This window comes from Callithrix jacchus, chromosome 9 (genome assembly GCF_049354715.1).
Source record: "Callithrix jacchus isolate 240 chromosome 9, calJac240_pri, whole genome shotgun sequence".
Taxonomy (NCBI): domain Eukaryota; kingdom Metazoa; phylum Chordata; class Mammalia; order Primates; family Cebidae; genus Callithrix; species Callithrix jacchus.
In genome coordinates this window covers 123,225,888-123,251,258 of record NC_133510.1, presented here as the reverse complement: position 1 = coordinate 123,251,258, position 25,371 = coordinate 123,225,888, and the positions used below count along the sequence as shown (strand labels likewise).

General features: G+C 52.6%; 3 protein-coding genes across 6 annotated transcripts in view; 2 read left to right on the top strand and 1 right to left on the bottom strand.

The window, feature by feature from the left end:
- LOC108593240 (uncharacterized) overlaps positions 1-3,816 on the bottom strand; it is an 11,325-nt gene extending 7,509 nt beyond the window's left edge. For all 3 annotated transcript variants that reach the window (XM_078337423.1, XM_078337425.1, XM_078337424.1), the window contains exons 1-2: positions 2,787-3,816; positions 937-1,007 (exon numbers count right to left, since the gene is read on the bottom strand). In XM_078337423.1, the coding sequence (XP_078193549.1) occupies positions 3,412-3,816 (405 nt within the window). In that variant the 3' untranslated portion in view covers positions 937-1,007; positions 2,787-3,411. The remainder of the gene's footprint in view (positions 1-936; positions 1,008-2,786) is intronic.
- RAB35 (RAB35, member RAS oncogene family) lies at positions 3,712-25,371 on the top strand. Of its 2 annotated transcripts, XM_017976420.4 has the most exons (6): positions 3,712-3,866; positions 11,761-11,811; positions 17,304-17,427; positions 21,463-21,587; positions 21,688-21,812; positions 23,230-25,371. In XM_017976420.4, the coding sequence occupies exons 1-6, from the start codon at positions 3,815-3,817 to the stop codon at positions 23,356-23,358; spliced, it is 606 nt and encodes a 201-aa protein (XP_017831909.1). In that variant the 5' UTR covers positions 3,712-3,814; the 3' UTR covers positions 23,359-25,371. The 2 variants fall into 2 exon arrangements, with proteins under 2 accessions (XP_017831909.1, XP_035113702.1); XM_035257811.3 differs by lacking the exon at positions 21,688-21,812 and having other exon boundaries at positions 23,230-23,354.
- LOC108593239 (uncharacterized) lies at positions 23,334-24,277 on the top strand. The gene is given in 2 exon segments (XM_017976419.4): positions 23,334-23,854; positions 23,856-24,277. Coding segments are annotated over 2 exon segments (834 nt in total). The 5' UTR covers positions 23,334-23,348; the 3' UTR covers positions 24,184-24,277.

The following is a 25,371-nucleotide window of genomic DNA, read 5'->3' as shown; positions in this document are numbered from 1 at the left end:
AGCACTTAGCAGCTTTGAAATCCATGTTGCTGACCGAAATCTGGATTTCACGGGTCCCTGCAACCTCCGCTGCACTGACCTTCATCCCTGACTACTGCCCTTGAGGTCCCCCTCTCCTTTACCCACTTTGCCTTCCAGTTGGTGACACCTTACTTCCCAGCTGTTGTCAAGTGTTAAGCTCTTTGAAGTGCACTTAGCCATCCTCCCTCTGAATATTCACTCATTATTATTCCCTGGCTGCTAATCCTCTACTTCCACTATCCTGAAAAATAGTTCATCAGTTTCACCGTTTCTCTTTTAATTCACCGTCAAACCTTCTGCCGCCCCCATGGCTTCACTGTCTGCTTCTGCAAACCTCAGTGTGTCCTGCTTTAGTTTTCTCCTTGGACATACTTGTTGCCTATATTCCCCATCAGAATGGAAGTGCTAAGAAAGCTTTTAACATTTTAAAATGTTACTTACTGCTGAATCCTCAGCTCCTAGATCAATGTCTGGCATGCAGTAGGTCATCAAATATTTGTCAAATGAATGACTTGTTCCGCCACTAAACTGTAAATGCCATGAGGACAGGAGCTTGGTTTTGTTCATGTTACAGCCTCCAGGTCCAGCACAGTAACTGTGCAAATATTTACTGAATTAAGGGATGAATCTAGTTACCAGGTAAATTACATGATTTCTTTTTTGAATCTGCTTTGTCTGGTTATACTGTTTGCGTATTGCCTTTTGCATCTGTCCGTTGTTACCTTACACCCAGGCTTCAGCAATAACCTTTAAAGCTCTGCAGCTGAAATCCATCCTGCATACTCCTGTTAGATTACTTTGCTAAAATAGTATTTTGAGATTGCTTCTCTGCTCAAAAACTTTCAATGCCTCCTCATTGTTAATAGTTTCTAACGTGCACACAGGTGGTGGTATAAAAGTTCATCTCTAAGTTACCTGTTCAGAGCGGTGAAACAGTTTCCAATCACAGGACACAGTGATACTTTAGGTCACAAAAGTTTACATACCTATATGGTGAGAAGGAGAGAGACAGTTTAACATAACTCACCATCCAACTGCAGTTTAAATAAATCTGTAACAATGATTCTGGAGGAAAATGTGCTGATTCATTTGGAGATGCCAGGCACATAACCCTGACCTGCAGGGATTTCCCCTTCCGAGCCAAAATTGAGGATTCTCATAGGCTGTGACAGCAGCTGTCTAAAAATAGACACTCAAAGCTCTCATATTCCAGTGCCATCATGAAATCTTTATGATGAAATCTTCTCCCCATCATTACAGCTAAAAGTGATAGCTTTCCTCCTCTGAAGTCTAGACTGTGTATTTGACAGCTTTCTATCTGCATTGTCCTATATTTTCAATTTCCTCACGAGTATGTCTTAACTGATAAGGCTGTAAACTGGAGGGAAAAGGCCTCTGCAATCTGTGGCACATAAGCACTCATTAAACAGTTACCAAATAAATGAAGAATTCATGCTGATTGCTTTCCAGATGGCATATCCAGGCAAAGTCAGGAATCTGGTTTTAATGGTCAATTTTGATTTATTTCCCAAAAATACCCTGCAGCCCTATTAGGAAGTTGGAAATGTGTGCTATAGTCTATAACAGGAAATGGCTCAAAGTATGAATGAGTCAGTGCAAAATGACCTTGAGTAACATTGGTTACGGTCAGTCTCATGCCTACATGTGCCAGGTAATTTACGAACATACCTCTAAAACAACCGTTCTGTGAGGAAACAGGGGCTCTGAGATAGTATGATGTGACTTATCTAAGATCACAAAGGTTTTAAGGGATGGAGGCTAGGATTCCAATCTTAACATTGAAACCAGTCTTCCTGACTCCAGCCAAGGCTGTGAAGATGAGCTGGGAGGACCTACTGCCTCGCTGGCTGGTCAGGGCTGGGTGACTTCCTTCTCACCCTATAATTCCTAAAGCTGCTGAGTCAGAGGATGGCCCCAACCTTCCAGACCAAGGGGGACTTTTCTATTAGCAGGAGCACATGAGCAGCTCTTCTCCCTAGCCAGTACCTTCAGATTCCAAGCTCATGCTCTTTAGACATCACCACACTGATTCTCAGCTCCCGGAAAAACAACTCAAGGCTTGAATCAGACACTCCGTGTGTTGTTCAATGATCCCCCCAGCAACAATGTTTATAATAACCAAAAAATATAAACAACATGAGTGTCTATTAATAGCAGGGCGGTTAAGTACAACCATCAGATAGAGTACCATACCACGCACGCAGCTGTTAAATGATACAAGTGTACTGTTAAAAAGGTAGACATATGATTGTACAGGCAAAGGAAATTCACCGAGGGCACTTACTCATTCAACAAGTATGTGTCAAGCATTTTAAGGTTACCTGTTAAAAACTAACAGGGTTTACCTTGAGGAGTGCTTCAGAAGCAAAAATAGTAACTTGTACTTTTCAGTAAACTTCTGCACATAATTTTAAGGACAAGCATAATTTTTTTTTTTTTTCTTTTTTTGAGACGGAGTTTTCGCTCTTGTCCAGGCTGGAGTGCAATGGCACGATCTCGGCTCACTGCAACCTCCGCCTCCCGGATTCAAGCGATTCTCCTACCTAACCTCCCGGCATTGTTTTTTATAAATTCAAAAGAAAAGGAAGTTTGATAGAAAAGTAGAAATATCCAACAAATACCCGCCTGGAAAGGGACAGGGCTATAAGAAATAGGAGCTTAAAACCCTCTGCAGTTCTGCATTGAAAATGGCCGTGGGGGCATACTACTTTCAGGTGTTTCAGGTAGGGCAGGTGGGAACTCACTCTAAAACGAGAAAGCGGGGGCTGATGATAAAATGCACATGCTTTGCTTCTGGCGGCCCAGGTCTTCCCAGCCGCAGATTCTGAGATGTGTATCTGCAGGTGGTGTGAAATTGAAGCCCGGGAAGTGGTTGCTTTCGGTCTCCGAGGTGCGCCTTGCACAATGGGTCATTCAGCTCCCAGGCTCGGCTCCGAGCTACACGAGACTCTGAACCTGGACCACTCCCTCCCCTCCAGCAAAGAGGCAACGTGGGCTTCTGGAGGTCACAGCGCTGGGATGGGATTTCGACCCCGCGCTGCCCTCAAAGCTCACAGCCTCGCAGCTCTGCTCCCGCCGGCAGCTCCCGTTCTGCGTAACTCGGGAGCCGCCCGCCGCCCTCGGCGTCCAGTTCACAGGCTCGGGGCGGGGGCCAGCTCCGCGAGGGCAGCGTCGGTGCGGAAGGGGCGGGGTGCCGGCCATTCCTCGCGCGACTCTACCTTCCATGTCCCCAGCCCCGGACTCGGGAAACTCGGAGCTCGCGTGAGCCCCGCCCCACGGTCGTGGCGTGCTTGTCATTTCCTCTCACAGGGCTTGCGGGTCTCGAAGATGAGGGAGAAAGAACGTCCACGGCCGGGCTTCTCCGGCACCTTAGGCTTCTTTCAGCTGGGTCTTGACAGCGGCTCCGCTCCGCCAGCTCTCAGGGCCGCGAACAGCTGCTGCGACGCTCCAGGAGGACACGCCAGAAAGACGCGCCGAGACTCCGCCGGGGCGCGTGCGCGGCGAGGGCGCGGCCGGCTCGGGCTGCGGCTGCGCAAGGCGGTGCCAGACGCCGCGCCTGCGCAGTGGCGGGGCGGGGCGGGAAGAAGGGAGGCGGTGGCAGCGGCGGCGGCTGCTGAGGAGGAGGAGGAGGGGGACGGAGGGAGGTGTTTCTGTCAGTTCCGGCTGTTTGTTCGGGAAGTGGATCCGCCGCTGCCGGAGCAGCCCGGAGGGAGCTGCGGATCGCGAGGCCAGTATCGACCCCGCCCGCCCGCGCGCACCGCCCCCGCCCGCCATGGCCCGGGACTACGACCACCTCTTCAAGCTGCTCATCATCGGCGACAGCGGTGAGGGCCGCAGCGGCCGGAGGCGGCGCGGGCCCTGCCGGGCGCGGCCCGCGGGGGCCTCGGGGCGGCAGGCGGGAGGGGAGGTGCCGGCCTCCGTGGGGCGGGCGGGCGGGGCTGCCCGGCGGTCTGGGCTCCAGGGGGGCCCCGAGGGGCTCCGGGCCGCGCCGAGGGGAGGTTGGGGCGCGGGGCGAAGGGGCCGAGCGCGCCGAGTCCAGTCACCGCGCCTGTCCCTGCTTCACGTGTGACCTTGGTCAAGTCGCGCGATCTCTGGAGTTGGAGAGACCTGGGTTCGAGTCTCGGGACTACCAGCTGCCTCTCGCTGACCTTGGGCAAGTTACTTCGCCGTCCTGAGCCTCAGTTCCCTCATCTGAGAAGCGGGGACGTGCCTTGCTGGGTGGTGCGAGGATTCCATGGGATAAAGTAGGAAAGGTGCTCAGCGTCCTACCCGGTAAAGTAAGCTCGAAATAAATGTTCACTATTGTCATTATCATCAGTATCCTTTGTAAGTGTCAGTTTCTTCCCATCTAAAAAGAGGAATTCTCAGAACCTGCCTCTTGGGATTGCCATGAGGTTTAAATGAGGTAAGGCGGGTAAAGCGTTTTGCTCAGGGCCTGGCACATTCCCGCCGAATCATTGTTATATCTACCTGGTTCAGTTTTCTCATCTGTAAAATGGAATGATGGTTGGATCTGCCTTATGGGGTTGATGTGAGTGTTCAGTGAGATTGTGCAGTGTTGTGCCCAGCTCCTGGCACACAGTGAGTCGTCACTGTTTGCCGTTTCGCTACTATATACAGAGGAGTCCTGGGGGTGTGGCAGCCAAAATTATAAAAGTGCTTTGGCCACACACACATTGCTTGAGGGCTCCTGATCACTGCTGCAGCTCCTGTGCCTAGAACACTGCCTGGTTCCCAGTAAGTGCTTAAGACATATTTGCAGAATGAATGAATATTAAGTGTCCTTAGAAAAGATAGACTGGTTTCTGGAACAAGATGGAGGGTTTTGGAGCTGTTTGGAGTATGGCAGGCAAGCAGGTTTATGGGGTGACCAAGAGCTCAGGGAGGCAGGCCCCAGAAGGTTTATGGGAGTGTAGCTGAGATGCTGGGGTTATACGATGTCCATGAAAGAGTCGGGAGCATGCTTAGTTTGTAGACCAGACCTGAGCTGAGTGTGGGGAGGGATGTCATGTGATTGGAGGCAGAGGCCATGGACTGTTAAGGAAAGGGGATCAAATCAAATGAGTGAGACCCGGGGTGTCGGAGTGCTGGGTAGCAGTGTCAGAGCTGGGTCAGGGAAGTGGGTGATTTTGGCCTCACTTGTAAAGCTGGATGGAGATGTGGTTGGTGGTTTGGATCAGGTGAAGGATGGCTGAGGTTTCCATAGTTGCTGGAGGAAGGGAGAGATAAGGGGGGAAAGCTGGGGGCTAACCAGGTAGATGGAAGAGTTACTGTGTTTGGGGATGGAGTTACAAAGGGGGAGGACAGAATGGTTATGGTTTGAATGGAAGGAAACCAGGCAAGCTGGAGTGTTCTCTTGGAGATGGCCTTTGGCTTCTTCAGGGTCTTGAGGCTTCTTCCTCTAAATGATTTGCTTGCAGTCCTGGCCTGGGTTCTGAGGGACTGGCACCGGGCCATTTCTCTCTTTTTGGAGTGACCGTCAGCCTGCCATGGTCAGGAGCCTTTATCCCTCTGCAAGACATCTCTGACCTCTGCATTGATATCCTCTGCATTGATGATGAAAAGTCTAAACTCAGCAGGAAGATGGAGCTTGTTGGCGCTTCTCCTCTGTAAAACCCAGGGGATGGGTTTGGCCCGCTTTCTCACAACACATTTTGTATGATGAATTGATTTTTCTCTCCGAAGTCAGGTGTGGAAGAAGACTCATTGGGTCAAGATTTATGTGGTCTAGCTCCTAGGTCAGTCATGTAGGTGTGGGTTGTAGAGGAGGTAGACGCTGTGCTCTTTGATTTCTCCTGACAGAGAGATACTCAAAGCTGGGAGATGGTAGCTGTGGAAGTCCAAACTAAGCTTTGGCGGCTGAGCACAGAGACTGACATCATGCACTCCCCTGAACTGGGCTTCTTGTGCGAATGCCTCCTTAAGGTATATCGAATAATTTCACAGATGCTTATTCTTACCCATGGCCTGTGTGGTTTGTCAAATAAGGAAACTAAGGCTTAAGGCCAGGTGTGGTGGCTCACACCTATAATCCCAGCATTTTGGGAGGCCTAGGTGGGCGGATCACCTGAAGTCAGGAGTTCAAGACCAAGCTGGCCAACATGGTGAAACCTTGTCTCTACTAAAAACACAAAAGTAGCGGGGCGTGGTGGCTCAAACCTGTAATCCCAGCACTTTGGGAGGCCGAGGTGGGTGGATCACGAGGTCAAGAGATCAGGACCAAGCTGGCCAACATGGTGAAACCCCGTCTCTACTAAAAATACAAAAAAATTAGCTGGGCACAGTGACGCACGCCTGTAATCCCAGCTACTCGGGAGGCTGAGGCAGGAGAATTGCCTGAACCCAGGAGGCAGAGGTTGCGGTGAGCCGAGATTGCTCCATTGCACTCCAGCCTGGGTAACAAGAGCGAAACTCTGTCTCAAAAAAACAAAAAAAACCCCACAAAAGTAGCTGGGCATGGCGGAATGTGCCTGTAATCCCAGCTACTTGGGAGGCAGGAGAATTGCTTGAACCCAGTAGGCAAAAGTTGCAATGAACCAAGATCATGCCATTGTTCTCCAGCCTGGGCAACAAGAGTGAAATTCCATCTCAAAAAAAAAAAAAAAAAAAAAAAACAACAAGGAAACTAAGGCTCAGAGGAGGTGACTGACTTGCCCCAAATCAGACAGCTCAGCAGAGGCAAAGCCAGGGTTACTGTACCTCAATGCTAATATGTGTGCAAGCAGCTGGTGTCAGGGCTGGCAAACAACAGGCCCGCCATGAAAGCTGGTTTCTTTCTTCATACATCTAGAGTGCTGCCCACTCTGCACATTCTGCATGCTTCTGCAGTGGACTCCCTCAACCTCTGCATCTCTTCGTTATGCCTGAGGTTCTTTACTTTCTATACTTTCCCTTGTACTGACAGTGGCTCCGATTTGTAACAGCATTTCATCTGCATCCCTCAGAACAGCCATCCTCATTCGGAGATGGAGTTAGCCCTTCACTTAACAGATGAGTAAACTGAAGCTAAGAGATGGGGCGTGACTTGTGTGAGGTTATAGAGTGTGGTAGTGGCTGAGGCAGGATTAAAAATGAGAACATGGCTGGGCACAGTAGCTCATCCCAGTGCTTTGGGGGGCTGAAGTGGGAGGATCACTTGAATTTGAGACCAGCCTGGGCAACATAGTGAGACCCCCATCTAAAAAAAAAAAAAATCAGTTGGGTGTGGTGTTGCAAACCTATAGTCCCAGCTACATGGGAGGCTGAGACAGGAAGATCGTTTTAACCCAGGAGTTGAAAGTTACAGTGAGTTACGATCACACAACTGTACTCCAGCCTGGGTTACAGAGTGAGACACTCTCAAAAATTTTAAAAGGCTGGGTTTGGTGGCTCATGCCTATAATCTCAGCATTTTGGGAGGCTGAGGCGGAGGGTCGCTTGAGCCCAGGAGTTTGAGACCAGCCTGGGCAACATAAGGAGGTCCTGTCTCTACAAAAAATAAGAAAATTAGCTGGGTGTGGTGGTGCACGCCCATAGTCTCAGCTACCTGGGAGGCTGAGGTGGGACGATCTTGAGTCTGGGAGGCGGAGACTGCAATGAGCTGTGATTGCGCTGTTGCACTCCAGCCTGAGTAACAGAGCAAGACCTTGTTTCAGAATTTAAAAAAATTGAGAACATTTCACTGAAAGGCCTAGGGCTCCTCAAGAGATGGAACTGAAGCAGAGAGGAGTGAGGGGGCCAGAGCCCAGGCAGGAGCAGGCCGAGGACAAGATGTGTGTGTGGCTGGTGTGGTGAGGACCAGATACAGCAGCCAGGGGTAAAGGCTGGGTGCTGTGGCTCACTCCTATAATCCCAGCTTTGGGAGGCTGAGGCAGGCGATCACTTGAGGTCAGGAGTTCGAGACCAGCTTGGCCAACATGGTGAAACCGTGTCTCTACTAACAATACAAAAAAATTAGCTGGATGTGGTGGCAGGTGCCTGTAATCCCAGCTACTCTGGAGACTGAGGCAGGAGAACTGCTTGAACCCGGGAGGTGGAGGTTGCAGCCAAGATCAGGCCACTGCATTCCAGCCTGGGCGACAAAGTAAGACTAATCTCAAAAACAAAAAAAAAAAGCCAAGCATGTTGGCTCATGTCTGTAATCCCAGCACTTTGAGAGGCCGAGGTGAGCGGATCATGAGGTCAAAAGATCAAGACCATCCTGGCCAACATGGCAAAACATTTAGTAGAAACCCCGTCTCTACTAAAAATACAAAAATTAGCTGGGCGTGGTGGCAGGCTCCTGTAATCCCAGCTACTTGGGAGGCTGAGGCAGGAGAATTACCTGAACCCAGGAGGCGGAGGTTGCAGTGAGCCGAGATTGCTCCACTGTACTCCAGCCTGGTGACAGAGTGAGACTCTGTCTCAAAAAAAGAAAAAAAGAAAACAACAACGGGCTGGACTGGTTGGGGTTACACTGATGTGGGCCTTGGGCAGCCTCGGCAGTAGCTATGGTGAAGGCTGACTGGTGCCGTCTGCTCCCGCCCTGACACTGGTGCTGTGGGGTAATGGCTGCAGCTCATGTTTCTGAGGAAGCTTCTAGGGATATTTAGAGGGTAGCATTTCTTGGGGTGGGTTTCTGTTCCTTTCAAAGGGAGAACAGTGTTAGAGATTGGTGTTGGGTCCAGAGCAACAGATAATGTGGTGATGTTTGTGGTCTTTCTGCAGCCTAGTGGCTTTTAACTGCTCTGCCGAGGCGCCTGGGGACAGTATGGGGACCTGGAAAGGGCAAGCTGGAGGGGACACTACTGTGTCGTTGCAGAGAGAGCTGTGTTAGACATGGGATTTGGGTAAAGCTTGAATGAAGAAAAGGATTCTGCTACCCTGCAGAAGTTTGGAAAGCCCTGCTTAGGCGCCTGCTGAGCTGCAGTGGTAGCGCTAGATAGCAGAGCCATCAGTGCGTTGGGCATTTGTTTAGGCAGAAATTCATTAAGCAGTGTTCAGTTAGCACCTACTAAGTGCTGGGGCCGGCTTTCAGCACTGTGAATGCACAGGGCGGGTGAGTCGAGGGCTGTGTCCTAGAGGAACTTCCAGACTCAAGCTTTTAGCTGAGTAAGCTGGACCCAGAAGGCGCCAAGAGGAAGCAGAGGAGGCGGTGAGGCCAGTGGGGTGCTGGTGCTCGGCACAGCGCTGTGAAGGATCCAGCCTGGGACTCAGGCTCTCCTTGGGCTCAGCAGGAAGACTCAGCGGAGCAAGGAGGAAGTGGCTCTGAGCATGAGTGTTGCGGCCCGGGGCTGAGCAGTATCTGCCTGCCCAGGAGAGCCTCATGCCAGCCTGTCTACGAAAATAAGATGCAGGCTTACTCAATGAAACAAGTTCTTCTGGGCATCCTAGGGCAGCTCACTCACCGGGAGAAGTTCCCAGAAGGGATCTTTAGAGGACTGCCCAGAGTGGATGCCGAGTTAGGCTTAGGGAAATACAGCTGCGGCAGTGGTTTGCCACTGTGGTTACCTGTGGTGTGGGGGTGGAGGCAGTGCCCTTTTGAGAATCTAATAAAAGCGGTGGGGGCCGACTGCAGTGGCCCATGCCTGTTAGTCCAGCACCTTGGGAGACCGAGGTGGGCAGATTGCTTGAGGCCAGGAGTTTGAGACCCAGTGTGGGCAACATAGTGAGACGCCATCTCTACAAAAAAATTTTTTTAAAGTTTGCTGGGTATGGTGGCACATGCCTGTAGTCCCAGGTACTTGGGGATTTCAAGGTTAGAGTAAGCTGTGATCACACCACTGCACTGCAGCCTGAGTGACAGAGTAAGGCCCTGTCTCTCAAAAAAAAAAAAAAAAATGCTGTGGGTTTCTCCTGCAAACAGACACCTAGGCTCAAAATCTGCACTTTGTTTCAGGGGGTTTCATAGCTTTCATGGCATTTTCATTGAAAATCTAACAGGAAGGCCAGGCGCGGTGGCTCATGTCTATAATCCCAGCACTTTGGGAGGCCGAGGTGGGTGGATCACGAGGTCAAGAGATCGAGACCATCCTGGTCAACAAGGTGAAACCCCGTCTCTACTAAAAATACAAAAAATTAGCTGGGCATGGTGGTGCATGCCTGTAATCCCAGCTACTCATTTCCTCATTCCAGGCTGCTTCCTAACTGATGTGCCATAACGTGGTGGGTACTTTTCTAGGGACCGTGTTGTAGCTCGGGAGGCTGAGGCAGGAGAATTGCTTGAACCCAGAAAGTGGAGGTTGTGGTGAGCCGAGATTGTGCCATTGCACTCCAGTCTGGGTAACAACAGCGAAAACTCTGTCTCAAAAAAAAAAAAAGAAAAGAAAAAAGAAAATCTAACAGGAGTGAGATGTAGGAGTCCCCACAGGGTCATTTTTTTCCCCCTTCCTGAACCAGAGGCCAGACTCCCAACAGTGTGTATTGGGAGGAGAGTTAGCGCTCTGGAGGAGTCCGGCCTGGACGTGGATCTCAGCTTTACTGCTTCTCACAGAGGCACTTAGGCCGGCTACTCAGCAGCTCTGAGCCTGGGCGTCCTCATCTTAAGAGATGTGGCTGTAAATACAATCAAAGAGGCATCCAGGGGCTGACCACACAGATGGCCCGATGCGTGTGAAATCTCTGTGGTCGATTAACTGCCTGGCATCAGGGTTGTTGGAGGTTGGGGTTGGGATAGAAGGACAGGGACAGGTGCACTTGGCAGGCTGAAAGCACTATGAGTTGAAGTCAAGGGGACAGGTCTGGGCGCAGTGGCTCATGCCTGATCTCCTGGCACTTTGGGAGGCCCAGGCAGGAGGGTTGCTTGAGGCCAGAAATTTTAGACCAACTGGGGCAATGTAACAAGACCTCATCTCTACAAAAGATAAAAAAAATTAAGCCTAAGCAACATAGCAAGACTCCATCTCTGCTAAAAATAAAAAAATTAGCCGGGCCTGGTGGTGTACACATGTGGTCCCAGCTACTTGGGAGGCTAAGGCTGGAGGATCACTTGAGCCTAGGTGTTCGAGGCTGCAGTCAGCTATGATTGCACCACTGCACTTCAGCCTGAGTGACTGAATGAGACCCCATCTCTTTACAAAAAAAGTGGGGGAGGCCAGATGTATACCTGTTTGTGCTCTAAGCAGCCAGGAGCTGCTGTGGCTGGTGCATGGTCTGAGCACATGTGGGTTGTTGCCTTGATGGGTATAAGGCAGACCCTCCACTCCACCAGCCCACCTAGCAGGGCCATCAGCCAGGAAGATGGAGGCCATTGAGTTCTAGCTATGTGCGCCTTGGTTTCCTCGCCTGCAAAATAGCCCTGGTGATATCAAGGGTCCCTTCCTGCTCTGCATTTCCTCATTCCAGGCTGCTTCCTAACTGATGTGCCATAACGTGGCGGGTACTTTTCTAGGGACCGTGTTGTAGATGCACTTAGGGGCTGTTCCGTTTGATTGACCTTCATTCTACTTTGTCTCCTGGCATCTCCCTTTGGGCCAGCCCTCAGCCCAGGGCCTGAACACCAGTCCCTTTCTCATGTCTCCCCCAGAGGATTTGGGAACAGATTGTCTTACACAAGGACGAAGGAAAAGGTCAGGGATCGAGCAGAAGAGATGTTCTTGGCGTGTGGCTGCTCAGGGAGGTGGAAAGCGCATGGAGAAGTGAGCTGGGTCCCACTGAGCTTCTTAAGAGTTGGGACTCTGGCATCGTCTCCCAGAAGAAGGGCCAGGGCTGGAGGGAGGGGACCCACCTGCCCCCCTCATCACAGTGCTTTCTCTCTTGCAGGTGTGGGCAAAAGCAGTTTACTGTTGCGATTTGCAGACAACACTTTCTCAGGTGAGTCCTCCCCTGCCGTTCTGCTGGGGGGTCGTTTTTGTTTGTTTGTTGACATTCCCTCCCTGGCACCAGAACACACTTGTTTCTGCCTAATGTTGGGAACTGTCTCATTCTGGTTGCCAGAGGAGGGAAGAAGATGGAGTGGGCCTTAGGACCTGGTGGAGCTTCTGTCAGAAGCCTCTCTGGTCTATCTTAATGTACCTGCTCACCAAAACCCTTTGGCTAGCCCATCATTTTTCCACCCAGGGTCCAAACAGAAAGGTTACCATAACAGCGTCTAAGGGTGTCATCCGGGCGCAGTCCCTGCTCCTGCCCCCTGTGCTGCCCTGGTAGTCTCTGGTCAGAGTGTGTCTTTCCAGCTCCTTTCTGCGCTCCACATGCAGGCCGTTGGGTTCATTTGAGTGTTGGGGCGCTTTCTATGCTTAGGGGCACCACACAGTGCACTGACAGTGCTTTTACTTCGTGCCTGGATTCTGGCTGTGTCTGTTTTCAGTGATGCTTAGGTCCTTGGGCTTTAGTCGATATTTACTCTTTTTTTTTTGTTGAGATGGAGTCTCGCCCTGTGTCCCAGACTGGAGTGCAGTGGCGCTGTTTTGGCTCACTGCAATCTCACCTTCTGGGTTCAAGCAGTTCTCCTGTCTCAACTTACAAAGTAGCTGGGACTACAGGTGCCCACCACCACACCCGGCTGCTTTTTGTATTATTAGTACAGATGGGGTTTCACTCTATTTGTCAGGCTGGTCTCAAACTCCTGACCTCAGGTGATCCGCCCTCCTGAGCCTCCCAAAGTGCTGGGATTAAAGGTGTGAGTCAGAGAGCCCAGCTGATACTTATTCTTGTGTGTTTCTGTAGAAGTGCGGTTACCGGTTGCAGGGTGTATGCACCAAGAATCTTCATAGGTACTGCCAACCTGTTTTTCTTTTTCTAATGAAAGAAAGAGGACAACCTGTTTTTCTCTTTTTTTTTTTTTTTTTTTTTTGAGACGGAGTTTCGCTCTTGTTACCCAGGCTGGTGTGCAGTGGCATGATCTCGGCTCACCGCAACCTCCGCCTCCCGGGTTCAGGCAATTCTCCTGCCTCAGCCTCCTGAGTAGCTGGGATTACAGGCATGCGCCACCATGCCCAGCTAATTTTTTGTATTTTTAGTAGAGACGGGGTTTCACCATGTTGACCAGAATGGTCTCGATCTCTTGACCTCGTGATCCACCCACCTGCCTCGGCCTCCCAAAGTGCTGGGATTACAGGCTTGAGCCACCGCGCCCGGCCAGACAACCTGTTTTTCAAAGAAGCTGGAGTAATTTAATTCACACTCCCATTGAAGGGTGGAAAGTGCCACTTGTCAACCCTGATCAATGCTGGATCTTAGTAGCTGTCGTCATTCTTGTTGAGCTGAGAGGCAGAAGGGGCTAACTTGTTTACCTTTGCTTTTCCCTAATCACTGGTAAGATTAAAAACATTTTTTTTTTTGAGAGGGAGTCTCCCTCTGTTGCCAGTGGCGTGATCCTGGCTCACTGCAACCTCCGATTCTCTGGTTCAAATAATTCTGCTTCAGCCTCCTGAGTAGCTGGGATTACAGGCATGCACCACCATGTCCAGCTAATTTTTGTACTTTTAGTAGAGACAGGTTTTCTCTATGCTGGCCACGATGGTCCCGATCTCCTGACCTTGTGATCCGCCTGCCTCAGTCTCCCAAAGTGTTGGGATTACAGGCGTGAGCCACTGTGCCCAGCTGAACACAGTTTTGTTTGTTAAATACATCAGGTTCATTACAGATGCTTTGGGTGGGGTTGGTGTCTCTGATTGATTGTCTTGTGGAATATTCCCTCTGACATGGCTGAGCAGCTTTTAGAAAGTGATTCCATGGCTGATGTTTCTCTTGGTGGAGAAGTGGATTTTGCGCTCTCCCCCCACTTCTTTCCTTGGCACTGGCCCTGCATCCTCACTGGTGGTGTGGTGTTGGAAAGCAATGGCTTCTCTGTGTGACCTTGAGCCAGTGACTAAGCCTCAGTTCATCTGTAAAGTAGAAATCATAATGGTCCTTCCCCAAGAGGGTTGTTATAGGATGACCTGAGATAGCACAGGTTACACTGGGACTAAGTAATTGCCCAATAAATGCCAGCTATTTGTTGCAGCTGGCTGTTACCTTCTGTTCAAGAATGACAACTGATTAACAGCCTCTAATTATGCTGAAAAATGTTCTTCTTCCTCCTTAATGCCCCTCTTCCTCCCCATCTAATCAGCATTTGATGCTTGGGGGGCTCGTTTTTGCTATCTCTTCCCATTTTCTATTTCTACTACCAGTATGCTGTTGGTTCTACCTGGAAGCATTATGGCAACCCTCATCCACCCTGAACTGCTAATGCATGTGTCTAGCACAGTCTTTTCTCTGTTTAAAAACAGTGGCCCCTGCTGGGCGCAGTGGCTCATGCCTGTAATCCCAGCACTTTGGGAAGCCAAGGCAGGTGGATCATGAGGTCAGGAGATCAAGACCATCCTGGCTAACACTGTGAAACCCCACCTCTACTACAAATACAAAAAAAAAAAAATTAGCTAGGTGTGGTGGCATGCGCCTGTGGTCCCAGCTACTTGGGAGGCTGAGGTAGGAGAATCATCGCTTGGACCCAGGAGGCAGAGGTCATGGTGAGCAGAGATTACGCCACTGCACTCCAGCCTGGGCAACAGAGTAAGACTTTGTCTCAAAAAAGCAAACAAACAAAACAGTGGCCCCTCTCACCTGAGCAGAGTTTGCAGCAAGTTTTTCACTGGGACACTGTTGACCCTTTGGGCCCTGTGATTTTTGTTGTGGGTCTGTCCTGCGTGTTGAAGGATGTTGAGTGGCATCTGTGGCCTCCACCCACTGATTGCCGGCAACACTTCCCCTCCCCCTGCTGTGACACCCAAAAATGCCTCCAGACATTGCTGAGTGTCCTTTGGAGGGACAGAGTCATCCCAGCTGAGAACCACTGGCTTTCATAGTCTGTTTCCAGTTCACCTTTCTGGCTTCGTCCTACCACCTGCTCATTCTTTTGTTCTTTGGCTTGCTCGTTACCCCCAGCTGTTTCTGGAGAGCCTAACTGTGCTAGGAGCTGGGCCGCCCTCTTTGGTGTTCCAAAGTTCTGGCTGTGGGTTTGCCTTGGCTATTTGCCTTGGCTATTTGGGACATCTTTTCCCTACCTAATCTTAACCTTTGAAGTCTTACCTGTTCTTTTTTTTTTTTTTTGAGATGGAGTTTCGCTGTTGTTACCCAGGCTGGTGTGCAATGGCACAATCACGGCTCACTGCAACCTTCGCCTCCTGGGTTCAAGCAATTCTCCTGCTTCAGCCTCCTGAGTAGCTGGGATTACAGGCACGTGCCACCATGCCCAGCTAATTTTTGTACTTTTAGTAGAGACGGGGTTTCACCATGTTGACCAGGATGGTCTCGATCTCTTGACCTCGTGATCCACCCACCTGCCTCGGCCTCCCAAAGTGCTGGGATTATAGGCGTGAGCCACCGCGCCCGCCACCTGTTCTTTCAAGCTAAGCCCAGATATGACATCCTCCCTGAAGCCTGCCTTGTTCTCCACCCCACCTTGGAATTTGACCTTTCCTGTGCCCTTGCCACATTTCACATAATTGTGTCTGTGCATGGTATCTCCTGTACTGTTACAGCATAAGCCCCAAATGTAATGAGAAGTTGTGCTCTTTCTAGTGTCAGGCTTTGGAAGGCTGGACTGGACAATTATGCCAGCTAGAAATTGTCCTCAAATCCATCTTTCAGACTGGGCGTGGTGGCTTGCGCCTATAATCCCAACACTGTGGGAGGTCAAGGTAGGTGGATCACTTGAGGTCAGGAGTTTGACACCAGCCTGGGCAACATGGTGAAGCCCTGTCTCTACTAAAAATACAAAAATACGGGCTCGGTGACTCATGCCTGTAATCCCAGCACTTTGAGAGGCCTAGGCAGGTGGATCATGAGGTCAGAAGTTCGAGACCAACTTGGCCAAGATGGTGAAACCCCATGTCTACTAAAAATGCAAAAATTAGCCAGGTGCAGTTGGCAGGAGCCTATAATTCCAGCCACTCTGGAGGCTGAGGCAGGAGAATCGCGTGAACTCGGGGGTACAGAGGTTGCAGTGAGCTGAGATCATGCCATTGCACTCCAGCCTGGGTGACAGAGTGAGACTCTGTCTCAAAAATAAAAAAGGCTGGACGAGGTGCTCACACCTGTAATCCCAGCGCTTTGGGAGGTGGAGGCGGAGGGATCATGAGGTCAGGAGATCGAGACCATCCTGGTCAACAAGGTGAAACCCCGTCTCTACTAAAAATACAAAAAAAAAAATTAGCTGGGCATGGTGGTGTGTGCCTGTAGGCCCAGCTACTCGGGCGACTGAGGCAGGAGAATTGCTTGAACCCAGGAGGTGGAGGTTGCGGTGAGCCGAGATCCTGCCATTGCACTCCAGTCTGGGAAACAACAGCGAAACTCCATCTCAAAAAAAAAAAAAAAAAAGAAAAGCAAAAAAAATTTACCTGGGTATGGTGGGGCGTGCCTGTAGTCCCAGCTACTTGGAAGGCTGAGGCAGGAGAATCACTTCAACCCAGAAGGTGGAGGCTGTGGTGAGCCAAGATCACACCATGACACTACTGGGCAAGAGAGCTAGATTCCATCGCAAAAAAAAAATTATCCAGGTGTGGCAGCGCGCGCCTGTAGTCCCAGTTACTCAGGAGGCTGAGGTGGGAGGATTGTCAGAGCCTGAGGAGGGTCAAGGATGCAATCCCACTTCACTCCAGCCTGGGCGACAGAATGAGACGTTGTCTCGAAAAAAAAAAAAATCCATTTTTCTCACAGATGCTGCAAGAGAGCTATTTAAAATGCATCTCACACCCCGTTTAAAACCCACTGGTGCCTCCCCATCACACACAAGAGAAAGTCCACATTCTTGGAAGTGGCACTCAGGTTCAAGATCTGGCCTCGCCACATTCTGCTTGTCTTGGGCCTAGGGCTTGACCTTACGTAATCCAACCGGTGGCTGTTTTTGCTGCTGTCTCCCCTGCCTGGAGCGGTGGTTTTCAGACTGCAGCTCATGACCTATTTGTGTGTTTGGAAGTGAATTTTGAGGGCCATAAAAAATGTTTAAATTGAATAGAAAAGAAAAACCCAGAGTGTGCCCACAGTAGGTCTACCGTTCCGAGACACAGCTGGCATGTCCCCACCTATCCACTCTAAAAGATCCTGTGCCACTCCCATCCCGCTTTATTTCCTGCGTGTCACTTTCACTCTCAGAAATTGTCCCCCTTGTTTGTTTCCTTGCATCCTGCCTCCCTCCTTCACTTTACTTGTGGGTGGAGGGGCCTCGTTCCTTGTTCAGGGCTGTGTCCCTGGGGCCTAGAATGTGCCAGGCACATGTAATGAGCTGGGGGTGGGGGAGCCTGGGGGTGTGTCGTGTGCAGTGTGGGGCTGGGGGCCTGTCGGGAGATGTGGGTTGGGCCTCGTTAACTGCCGTGTGTGTGCAGGCAGCTATATCACCACGATCGGAGTGGATTTCAAGATCCGGACCGTGGAGATCAATGGGGAGAAGGTGAAGCTGCAGATCTGGGACACGGCGGGGCAGGAGCGCTTCCGCACCATCACCTCGACGTGAGTCCACGCCCACTCCCACTCAGCCCGAACCACTGACCTGTGGAAACGGTTGAGCAACCGGTGCCTGGTCATGGTGGAAATGTCACCAATGGGCCCCCGAGGCTGTTGGGAAGTGAGCCTGTTGTCAGCTCTAGTGTGTGCTGTTTGGCTGCAGCCTTCCTGGTCCTGAAGGTGTGAGGGGATGGGGAGGTGACTGCTGGTGGGGGTGGTGGGTGGTGCTGAGCACTGTGGTGGAGTCTGGCCAGACAGTGGCCATGGGCTGTCCCCTTGGAGAGTCAGCCGGCCCTTCAGCCTGCCACACTGTCACCTTACAGAGGGAGCAGTGTAGTGTTTGCCTTGCTGGGGGTTGTGACGTGCCCTGCCCACCCAGGACTTAGTCACTGGCAATTCCTCTTGGTAGGTGTCAGTTGTGGAAGCTAGAGTTGGCCTGGGCAGGCCCTATCACCCGCCTTGGAGGTAGAGCTGTCTAGAGGGGACACTGTTGTGTGTCATTAGGCCCTTCCCTACCCTTAAAGCTGTTTCCTGGGAAATCCAGCTGCCCACGGGTTGCCACCTTTGTGGCTGAGCTGCAGGCCAGAAGGAAACGGCTCCAGCACAGATGGGAGTGTCCTTTGGAGTGGCTCCCACTGGGTTAGTGGAGCAGGTTTTAGGAAGGAGCAGGGTCTGAAGAGGATTTGGGGCTGTTGGACTGTGTGTCCTGAGGCAAGTTGCCTAGGCTTTCTGTGCTGGCTTCCATGTGGAGGGGGCCAAGTGCTCTGGCGAGGGCGTCAACATGAGTGGCTGGGTTGTGCTGTCTAGCAGCTCTGTGTGCTTGGAGCTGCTGTCATCCCATTTTACAGAGAGCACCCTGGAGGGGTCCCTCCCAGTGCCCGAGCCTGCGCTCCACACAGCGGCCTGTGCAGAGTCAGGGGCAGCTATCTGGCTCCACGGGCACCTCCTCGGCTCTCTCGAGCAGCAGCTCTAGAATTGGCCTCAGGAAGGCGGATGAAGAAGTCCCGGCCAGCGGCCCCCTTCCTCCCTGCAGTGTGAAAGCTGGGTGCACCCCATGCTGGCAGCCCACCCCTGGCCCTTCGGCATCTCCCGAGGTGGGAAGTGTGGGGTGCACTGCTCCCATGGGTGGCTGGGAGTGTTGGGGAGAGTAGGGCCGCTGAAGGAGGGACAGGTGCACTGGGCGGGCAGCTCGGGGCTGGAGCCAGGGCAGAAGGCTTGTCACTGGGCTCACCCTGCACTGAGCACACAGCACACGTGTGCTGCAGCCCGTGGTGCCCAAATCCCTGGGAGCTCACAGTCCCAGGGTCGCTGGGTACAGCCTGTGTGGTGATGGTTGATGAGCCTGTGAGCAGGGGCTCTGTGGCCTGCATGTCTTGGCAGCTGCCATTGAGGATCTGCAGAGGACGCTGGGGCAGGGCTGGCATCAGTGCTTTGGGCAGCCTGGGGCTGCAGGCCCAGGCAAGACAAGCCCCTATGCTAGGTTCAGCTGGTCTGGGCTCTGACCTTGCTCTGTCGCTAGGATTTCACCTGCTTTATTTCGGTTAATCCTGGTGGAGAGGACTGTGACTATCTCCATTTTATGGACAGGAAAACAAGCCCAGGGAGGATGAAGCCTCCTAACTTGGGGGGCAGGAGTGAGGGGTGCTCAGGGTTGGCGCTGAGGCTGCCGAGGCCCTCCTCCGCTGGGCAGGTGGTGCCCCTGCTTTCCTGCCCCATCCTGCGCTTTAAAACCAGGCAGAGGTTTGGGGCAGCAGAGGTTGGGAGGCCCGTGGCCATGAGGAATGAATCCCCAGGGAGGGCGGTGGGGCCTGGGGGGCCTGAGGCTCTTTCACCAGGAGGAGCCACAGCCCCTCCCTGCCACCATGAAGTCACCTGCTTTTCGGGCTGGGCAGGGCAGGAAGAGGGTGAACTGGTTCCTCCATTCCGTGGGGAGCTGGGAAGAGTTACTCGGCTTCCTGGGAGCAGCATGGGATTTTCCCAGGGGGCTTGGGAAGGGGTGGCCTGTGGGCAGTGGCTGGACTCCTGCTGCCATCCTGACTGTCTGGGAAAGCAGAGTGGTAGCTCTGTCTTAAGAGTCCTGCTCTGGCCCTCACGAGGCAGGAGGCCCTGAAGGGCGCACGGGAAGTCTCGATGCCCTGTGATGGTCACTGGCAAAGAAGGAAGGAGTTTTGGGGAAGTCAGTTTTCAGAGTTTTCGGGAATGGGACAATCAGGATACAGTAGTGTGATTTTCTGATGCAGGGCATTAAAAGAGAAACTGAAACTGTCCTGTTAGCCTGGCGGGAAAGAGCCCTGTGGTCACCCCCTCTTGGGTTCTTGCTCTCAGAAGCTGAGGTTTGCCGGCGCTGAGAGGTGTGGGTGGGGTGGAGGTGAGGGGAGAAGTGAGAAGGAAAGCTGGGTCTGGGAGTCAGATCTGGCTGCTGCACTCAGCCTCGGGTCCTTGAGGGTCACATGGCCATCCTGAGGTCTCCTGGATCAGGTGGCTGCAGAGATTAGTAAGGTAATGGATACCAAGCCCCCTGGCTCGGAGCCTGGCCTAGAGCAGAGTCCCGGTGAGTGAAAGCGATTCCTGGTGGCCATGGGAAGCTTCAGTGCTCCGGACCTTCCTAGCCAGAGCTCTGAGCCCCTGACTTCATCTGCAGATGAATTCTCTGCTCTCAGATAAAGCCCCTTTTCTGGGCCTCAGATGAGGTGGAGGTGCTCAGGGAACTGCTGGGGCTCTGCGCCAGGGCCAGGGCTGTAGGTGTCCCTTGGCCTCTCTGATCATCTTCAGCAAAGGAGAGTCTGCAGAGCCATCCACTCCTTGCGCTTCCTCTGCTCTTCCTGCGGCTCCAGCGCGCCCTCACTCTGGAAGGCATCGCCATGCCATTCCGTGTGCTGAGCCGACTGCTTTCCGCCGCTGCTGCCAAGGCCAGAGCTGGTTCTTGGGCCCAGTGCCAAGACAACTTGATTGTCATAGCTCCCCCAAAGCCAAGAAGCAATGTTGTCCTGGAAGCAAAGCTGCGGCAGAATGAAGCCCTGGGAGGAGATCCCAGCAGCGGTGTTGAGGGTGGAGCCAGAATGGGGCAGGGGCAGGGGCAGGTTGGGCTTTGCCCCAGGGCTGGGCAGGGTGGAGGTACTTACAGCTGGAGCAGTTGGCAGCCAGAAGGCTGGGAGGAAGTAGCTTGTCCACTCGTGGTTTGTGTGGTGTCCTGAGGAGCCTCAGGGAGGAGGTCCCTGCGGCTCTAGGGAGAGCAGGAGTGGGGGCTCTGGCTGATTGCACAGTTCAAGGCAGGGTTGCTCTCTGGCCTCCAGCCCTGCGACAGAGGGAAGTGGAGGCTATGGTTCTGTCTGCCTCTGGGGATTGATGTCTTTCTGTACCGTTCGGATGAATGGGGAGATGGGGTCTGGAGAGGAGAGTTTGATGCAGACCTCCTGGCTGGCCCTGGGGTCTGCATGTGTGGGTGGTGGCTTTGCTGGCCCCTCTCCCCAGCCATCCCTAGATGCTTGTGTAGTGTCCATGCTTTTCCTGCCACTTGCACAGATGAGCCAAGATCAGCAGGAAGGGAGGTGCCTACCTGCCCCAGGGGAGGAGACAGACTTTGCTAGGGCTTCATGATGGTGTGGCTTCTTGGAAATGTGTTTCTCTAAAACGGGTTTGAGGAGAAAAGATTTTTTTTGAATGTTCAAAGACAGTGATAACATGATGTCAAATACAAAAACTGCCTGAAATCCCAAAATAAAGCAAGAACTTCAGAGATATTTCAAGCCAGCAGCAGACTCTGAACAGCATGGGGTGACTCCTCAGACCTGCTCTGCTGCCAAGGGGCTGGCTCTCCCACCCTGCTGGTGCCTGAGGGCAGGCAGGGGGAGCCAGTGCTGCTGCTGCAGCCTCTCTTGCCCTCTGGGTGTGGCTCGGGTCTCTGCTGAGCAGGGTGAGAACCCAGGCTCCAGGGCCACCCTCGCCTTTCCTGGGTAACTGCCCTGATGTGGGGAGGTGGGTCCTGGCAAGGGGGTGGCTCCTGCTGGGGCTGAAGTGCTGCTGCACACTCTGGCCCTACAGGTATTATCGGGGGACCCACGGGGTCATTGTAGTTTACGACGTCACCAGTGCCGAGTCCTTTGTCAACGTCAAGCGGTGGCTTCACGAAATCAACCAGAACTGTGATGATGTGTGCCGAATATTAGGTGAGGCTGTGCCCAGGGACTAGGGGTGGGGGTCAGGTCGAGGGAGGGAGACAGCCACCTGTGCCCTTCAGGGCTGCGCTGACTCTGCCTTGCTTTGAAGTGGGCAATAAGAATGATGACCCTGAGCGGAAGGTGGTGGAGACAGAAGATGCCTACAAATTTGCCGGGCAGATGGGGATCCAGTTGTTCGAGACCAGCGCCAAGGAGAATGTCAACGTGGAAGAGGTGAGGCCCTGGGTCACCGGCTCCGCCGCACCCTCGTGGCCCTTTTCTTCTCGCTGTTGGCCTGCTCGAGGCATCTAAATGGCCAACAGAAAATGTCCTAGTAAATGCCATTTACTGAGTGCCTACTATGTGCCAGGCCCTTTAATGATCTTAGTTCATAGCTCAGCAGTCCTCTGATGTGGGTACAATTATTCCCACATTTCAAATAGGAAAACTGAGGCTCCAAGTGTTGAAGTAACGTAAGGCCCACCACCCAGCTAGGAAGAAGCTGAGTGAACCTGTCCCACACCAAAGCCAAGCAGTTTCTGCACCAGTCCTCTGCCTCACTGGCCGCCTTGTGGGCTGTGGAGCTCAAAGGCCTATGGGAAGCTGAGGATCCCCCTCTGCTTCGGGGCACATGGGCCATACAGTGGCGGGGAGTAAGACTTCTCTGCAGGTCAGGCTGGTGTCCTGACGCTGGCCTGTCCACCTGGGCCTGTGGGCGAGGCTGGTATGACACTGGGCGGTGACTTCACCTCTTTGGGCCCCACATGCCGTGAGGTGGTGTGGAATGGGCAGACCCTGGGTCACCTCTGTCTATGAACAGGGCAGGGGCACTTTCATCTGTCATGTCACCAGATTCCAGCTGAAGGAAAGGGGTTTGTCTCTGTAAAAAAAAAAGGACTGGAGGCTGGGCTTGGTGGCTCACGCCTGTAGTCCCAGCACTCTGGGAGGCGGAAGCAGGCAAATCACCTGAGGTTGGGAGTTTGAGACCAGCCTGACCAACATGGAGAAACCCTGTCTCTACTAAAAATACAAAAAAATTAGCCGGGTATGGTGCTACACGCCTGTAATCCCAACTACTCGGGAGGCTGAGGCAGGAGAATTGCTTGAACCTGGGAGGCAGAGGTTGTGGTGAGCTGAGATTGCATCATTGCACCCCAGCCTGGGCAACGAGCGAAAATCCATCTCAAAAAAAAAAAAAGGACTGGAAAACCCCTATGAACAACTGTGAGATTGACTTCCCCAAGTCCACACAGCTCATGGGGGGCCTTTGATGATGTTCCTTTTTTCAAACTTATTTGCTGAGTTAGGGTCTAACTCTGTCATCCAGGCTGGAGTGCAGTGGTGTGTTCATGGCCCACTCGTTCTCCTGGTAGCCTTGTTCTCCTGGGCTCAAGTGATCCTCCCACCTCAGCCTCCTGAGTAGCTGGGACTACAGGTGTGCACCACCACACCTAGCTGATTTTTGTATTTTTTGTAGAGATGGGGTTTTAGCAATGTTGTTCCTTTTTGACCTTTAAATAAAATAATTCACCACCTCCTTCTAGAATAGGCTTTGAAGACATACATACCAAACATTCACACGTAGGAAGTGTGGCCAGCAGGGGCCTCCTGGCCAGGTCTGAGGCCGGCCCTTCCTCTTTCCTCTCCACAGATGTTCAACTGCATCACGGAGCTGGTCCTCCGAGCAAAGAAAGACAACCTGGCGAAACAGCAGCAGCAGCAACAGAACGACGTGGTGAAGCTTACGAAGAACAGTAAACGAAAGAAACGATGCTGCTAATGCCGCCCAGTCCACTGCAGAGACTGCACTGCGGTCCCTCCCCCAGCCCGAGGTCCGCGGGGGTTCCTCGGGGGACAGTCTCAGTTTCGTGCCGTTATTTAAAGAATTCTCTCCATGTTTTTGTATCGGGAGGCGCCATCGGCACTTCCTCCCTCTCCCCCGTTGAGTGCCAAGAAGGTGTTGGACCAGCCCGCCCTTCCCTACTGGTGCCCCCTCCTCCCCGGCCAAGGCGCCTGGACCTGGCAAGGACGCTGCCAGCCGAGCGGACTGATTTGCAGAGTCTGTACATAGTGTATATTGCTCTACCCGGCCGCACACCGAGTCCTGCTCTGGCTTTTGCCTCCTTGATGCCAGCCTGCTGCAACGGACCCTCCCTGCGCCCCTCCCCAGCCCATCTTACTACAAGCAGCGTCCTGAGGAGACAGCGTCACGACGTTCTAGCCGCATCTTTGGCCAGCCTGAGCCAGTGGAGTGGGCTCCGTGTTGCTCATTCTCTGACAGGCTGTCAGCTTCTGTCTCTGGCACGCAGGGTCTTGCCCCTTCTCCGGGGCCTGTGCCAGCTCCCTTCCCTCCCTGTTCTCCTGCCCCCACAGCCATTCTGGGAGCTGGGGAACCTGACCTCAAGGCCCTGCGGTTCCAGAGGTGGTCAGTCTTGCCCCTTGGCCAACAGATTTCTTATCCTGCCTTCTAGATGTTTCTGAGCTCCAAACCCAGGGGAGCCATGGCTTCTCATTTCTACCATGAGGTTTCAATTCCATCAGAAAGGTTGGGGTAGGTTCGTGCAGAGATGGGGCTGGCGTGGGGGCTGCAGGAGCGGTATTTTAACAGATCAAGAGAATGAAGCCAGATCAGTGAATTAAGTTCCTCACAATTATTTTCTTTCCCTGAGGTTTGATTGGCAGAACAGCAAAAGTTGGGGTGAACACACTTTGTGTTCACTGTTTTTAGAAAAAAATCGAATGGCTTCCTGCCATTGTGGGGCTGGGCTCTCATGCCTGGGGCCTCTGGGCTGGGACCGTGGACAGCCCCTTGTCACTGTCCTAATCTTTGTGAGGACAAAGGTAGCAAGAGGAGTTCCTGGCAGATGGGAAGGAATGGCTGGGGCAGTCAGTTTTGACCCCCAGTCCCCTGGAGAAAAACCAGGGTCATCTGCACCTGCTGACTGCTTCCCTAGCCCCCAACTCGAACACCTCATTACCCTTTCCCCTACAGGGATCAAGTGACCTGGGAAGAACTGATTCCAGGATTTGTTTCCTTAGACTTTCTTTCCTAGGTGATTTCTAGGCAGAGCCCTGATTGGACAATCACAGATCACACTGCAGTTTCCATGTTAGCACTGTGGATGGGTTTTTAATCAATAAAAACTGGGGGTTTCTTCTCACCCGTCTCTCCACTCGCCCAAACTGCCAAAAGCTGGTGGTTTTGGGACAGGCCTCCACTTTGGAGCCACAGGATGGGGTGGGGGAGCTCCGTGGGCCTGGGAAGGAGGAGGGGCTGCAGGGCTGACGAGCAGGCAGCCTCATCTGGTCTGGGGGCGGGAGAAGTGGGGTCTCCGTCCTTGTGACTGTTCTGGTTGGCCATGGGCCCTGTGAGGATGTGTGGTGCTTGGGGGCTCCTGTGCCAGTGGGTGGGGGGCATGCTTGCCTTTGAGTGATCAGGCAAGGCCAGCAGGGGTGTGCTTGCAAATTCAAGCAATAAGTTGGGGGGGGGTTGGTCCTGGGAGCTTCCAGCCCAGGCTGGGAGCCCCCATGACTTCTGGCAGCTGGACGTCCAGCCCCAGGTGGTGGGGTGATTTTGGTCATGGCAGTGTGCCTGTCCCACTGTACACGCATGAATGGGGGTTACGGGGTGGGGGTGGGGACTCAGGGCTGGACCGACGTCCTAGTGGACCTGATGTGAAATTCCTGTCACACACCACCACTTTTAAATGGTTTGCTAGGATTATTTCTGTATTGAAAGTTTCTAATTATGCTTTTTAAAAAAATACTAAAAATAAAGGTTCAAGCTGCCAAA

Bases quoted from the DNA above. Each gene is read 5' to 3' on its own strand.
- RAB35 (XM_017976420.4), top strand. From the start codon at position 3,815: ATGGCCCGGGACTACGACCACCTCTTCAAGCTGCTCATCATCGGCGAC. The intron at 3,867-11,760 runs GTGAGGGCCGCA...TCTCTCTTGCAG, and splicing joins GCTCATCATCGGCGACAGCG to GTGTGGGCAAAAGCAGTTTA. The intron at 21,813-23,229 runs GTGAGGCCCTGG...TCCTCTCCACAG, and splicing joins AGAATGTCAACGTGGAAGAG to ATGTTCAACTGCATCACGGA.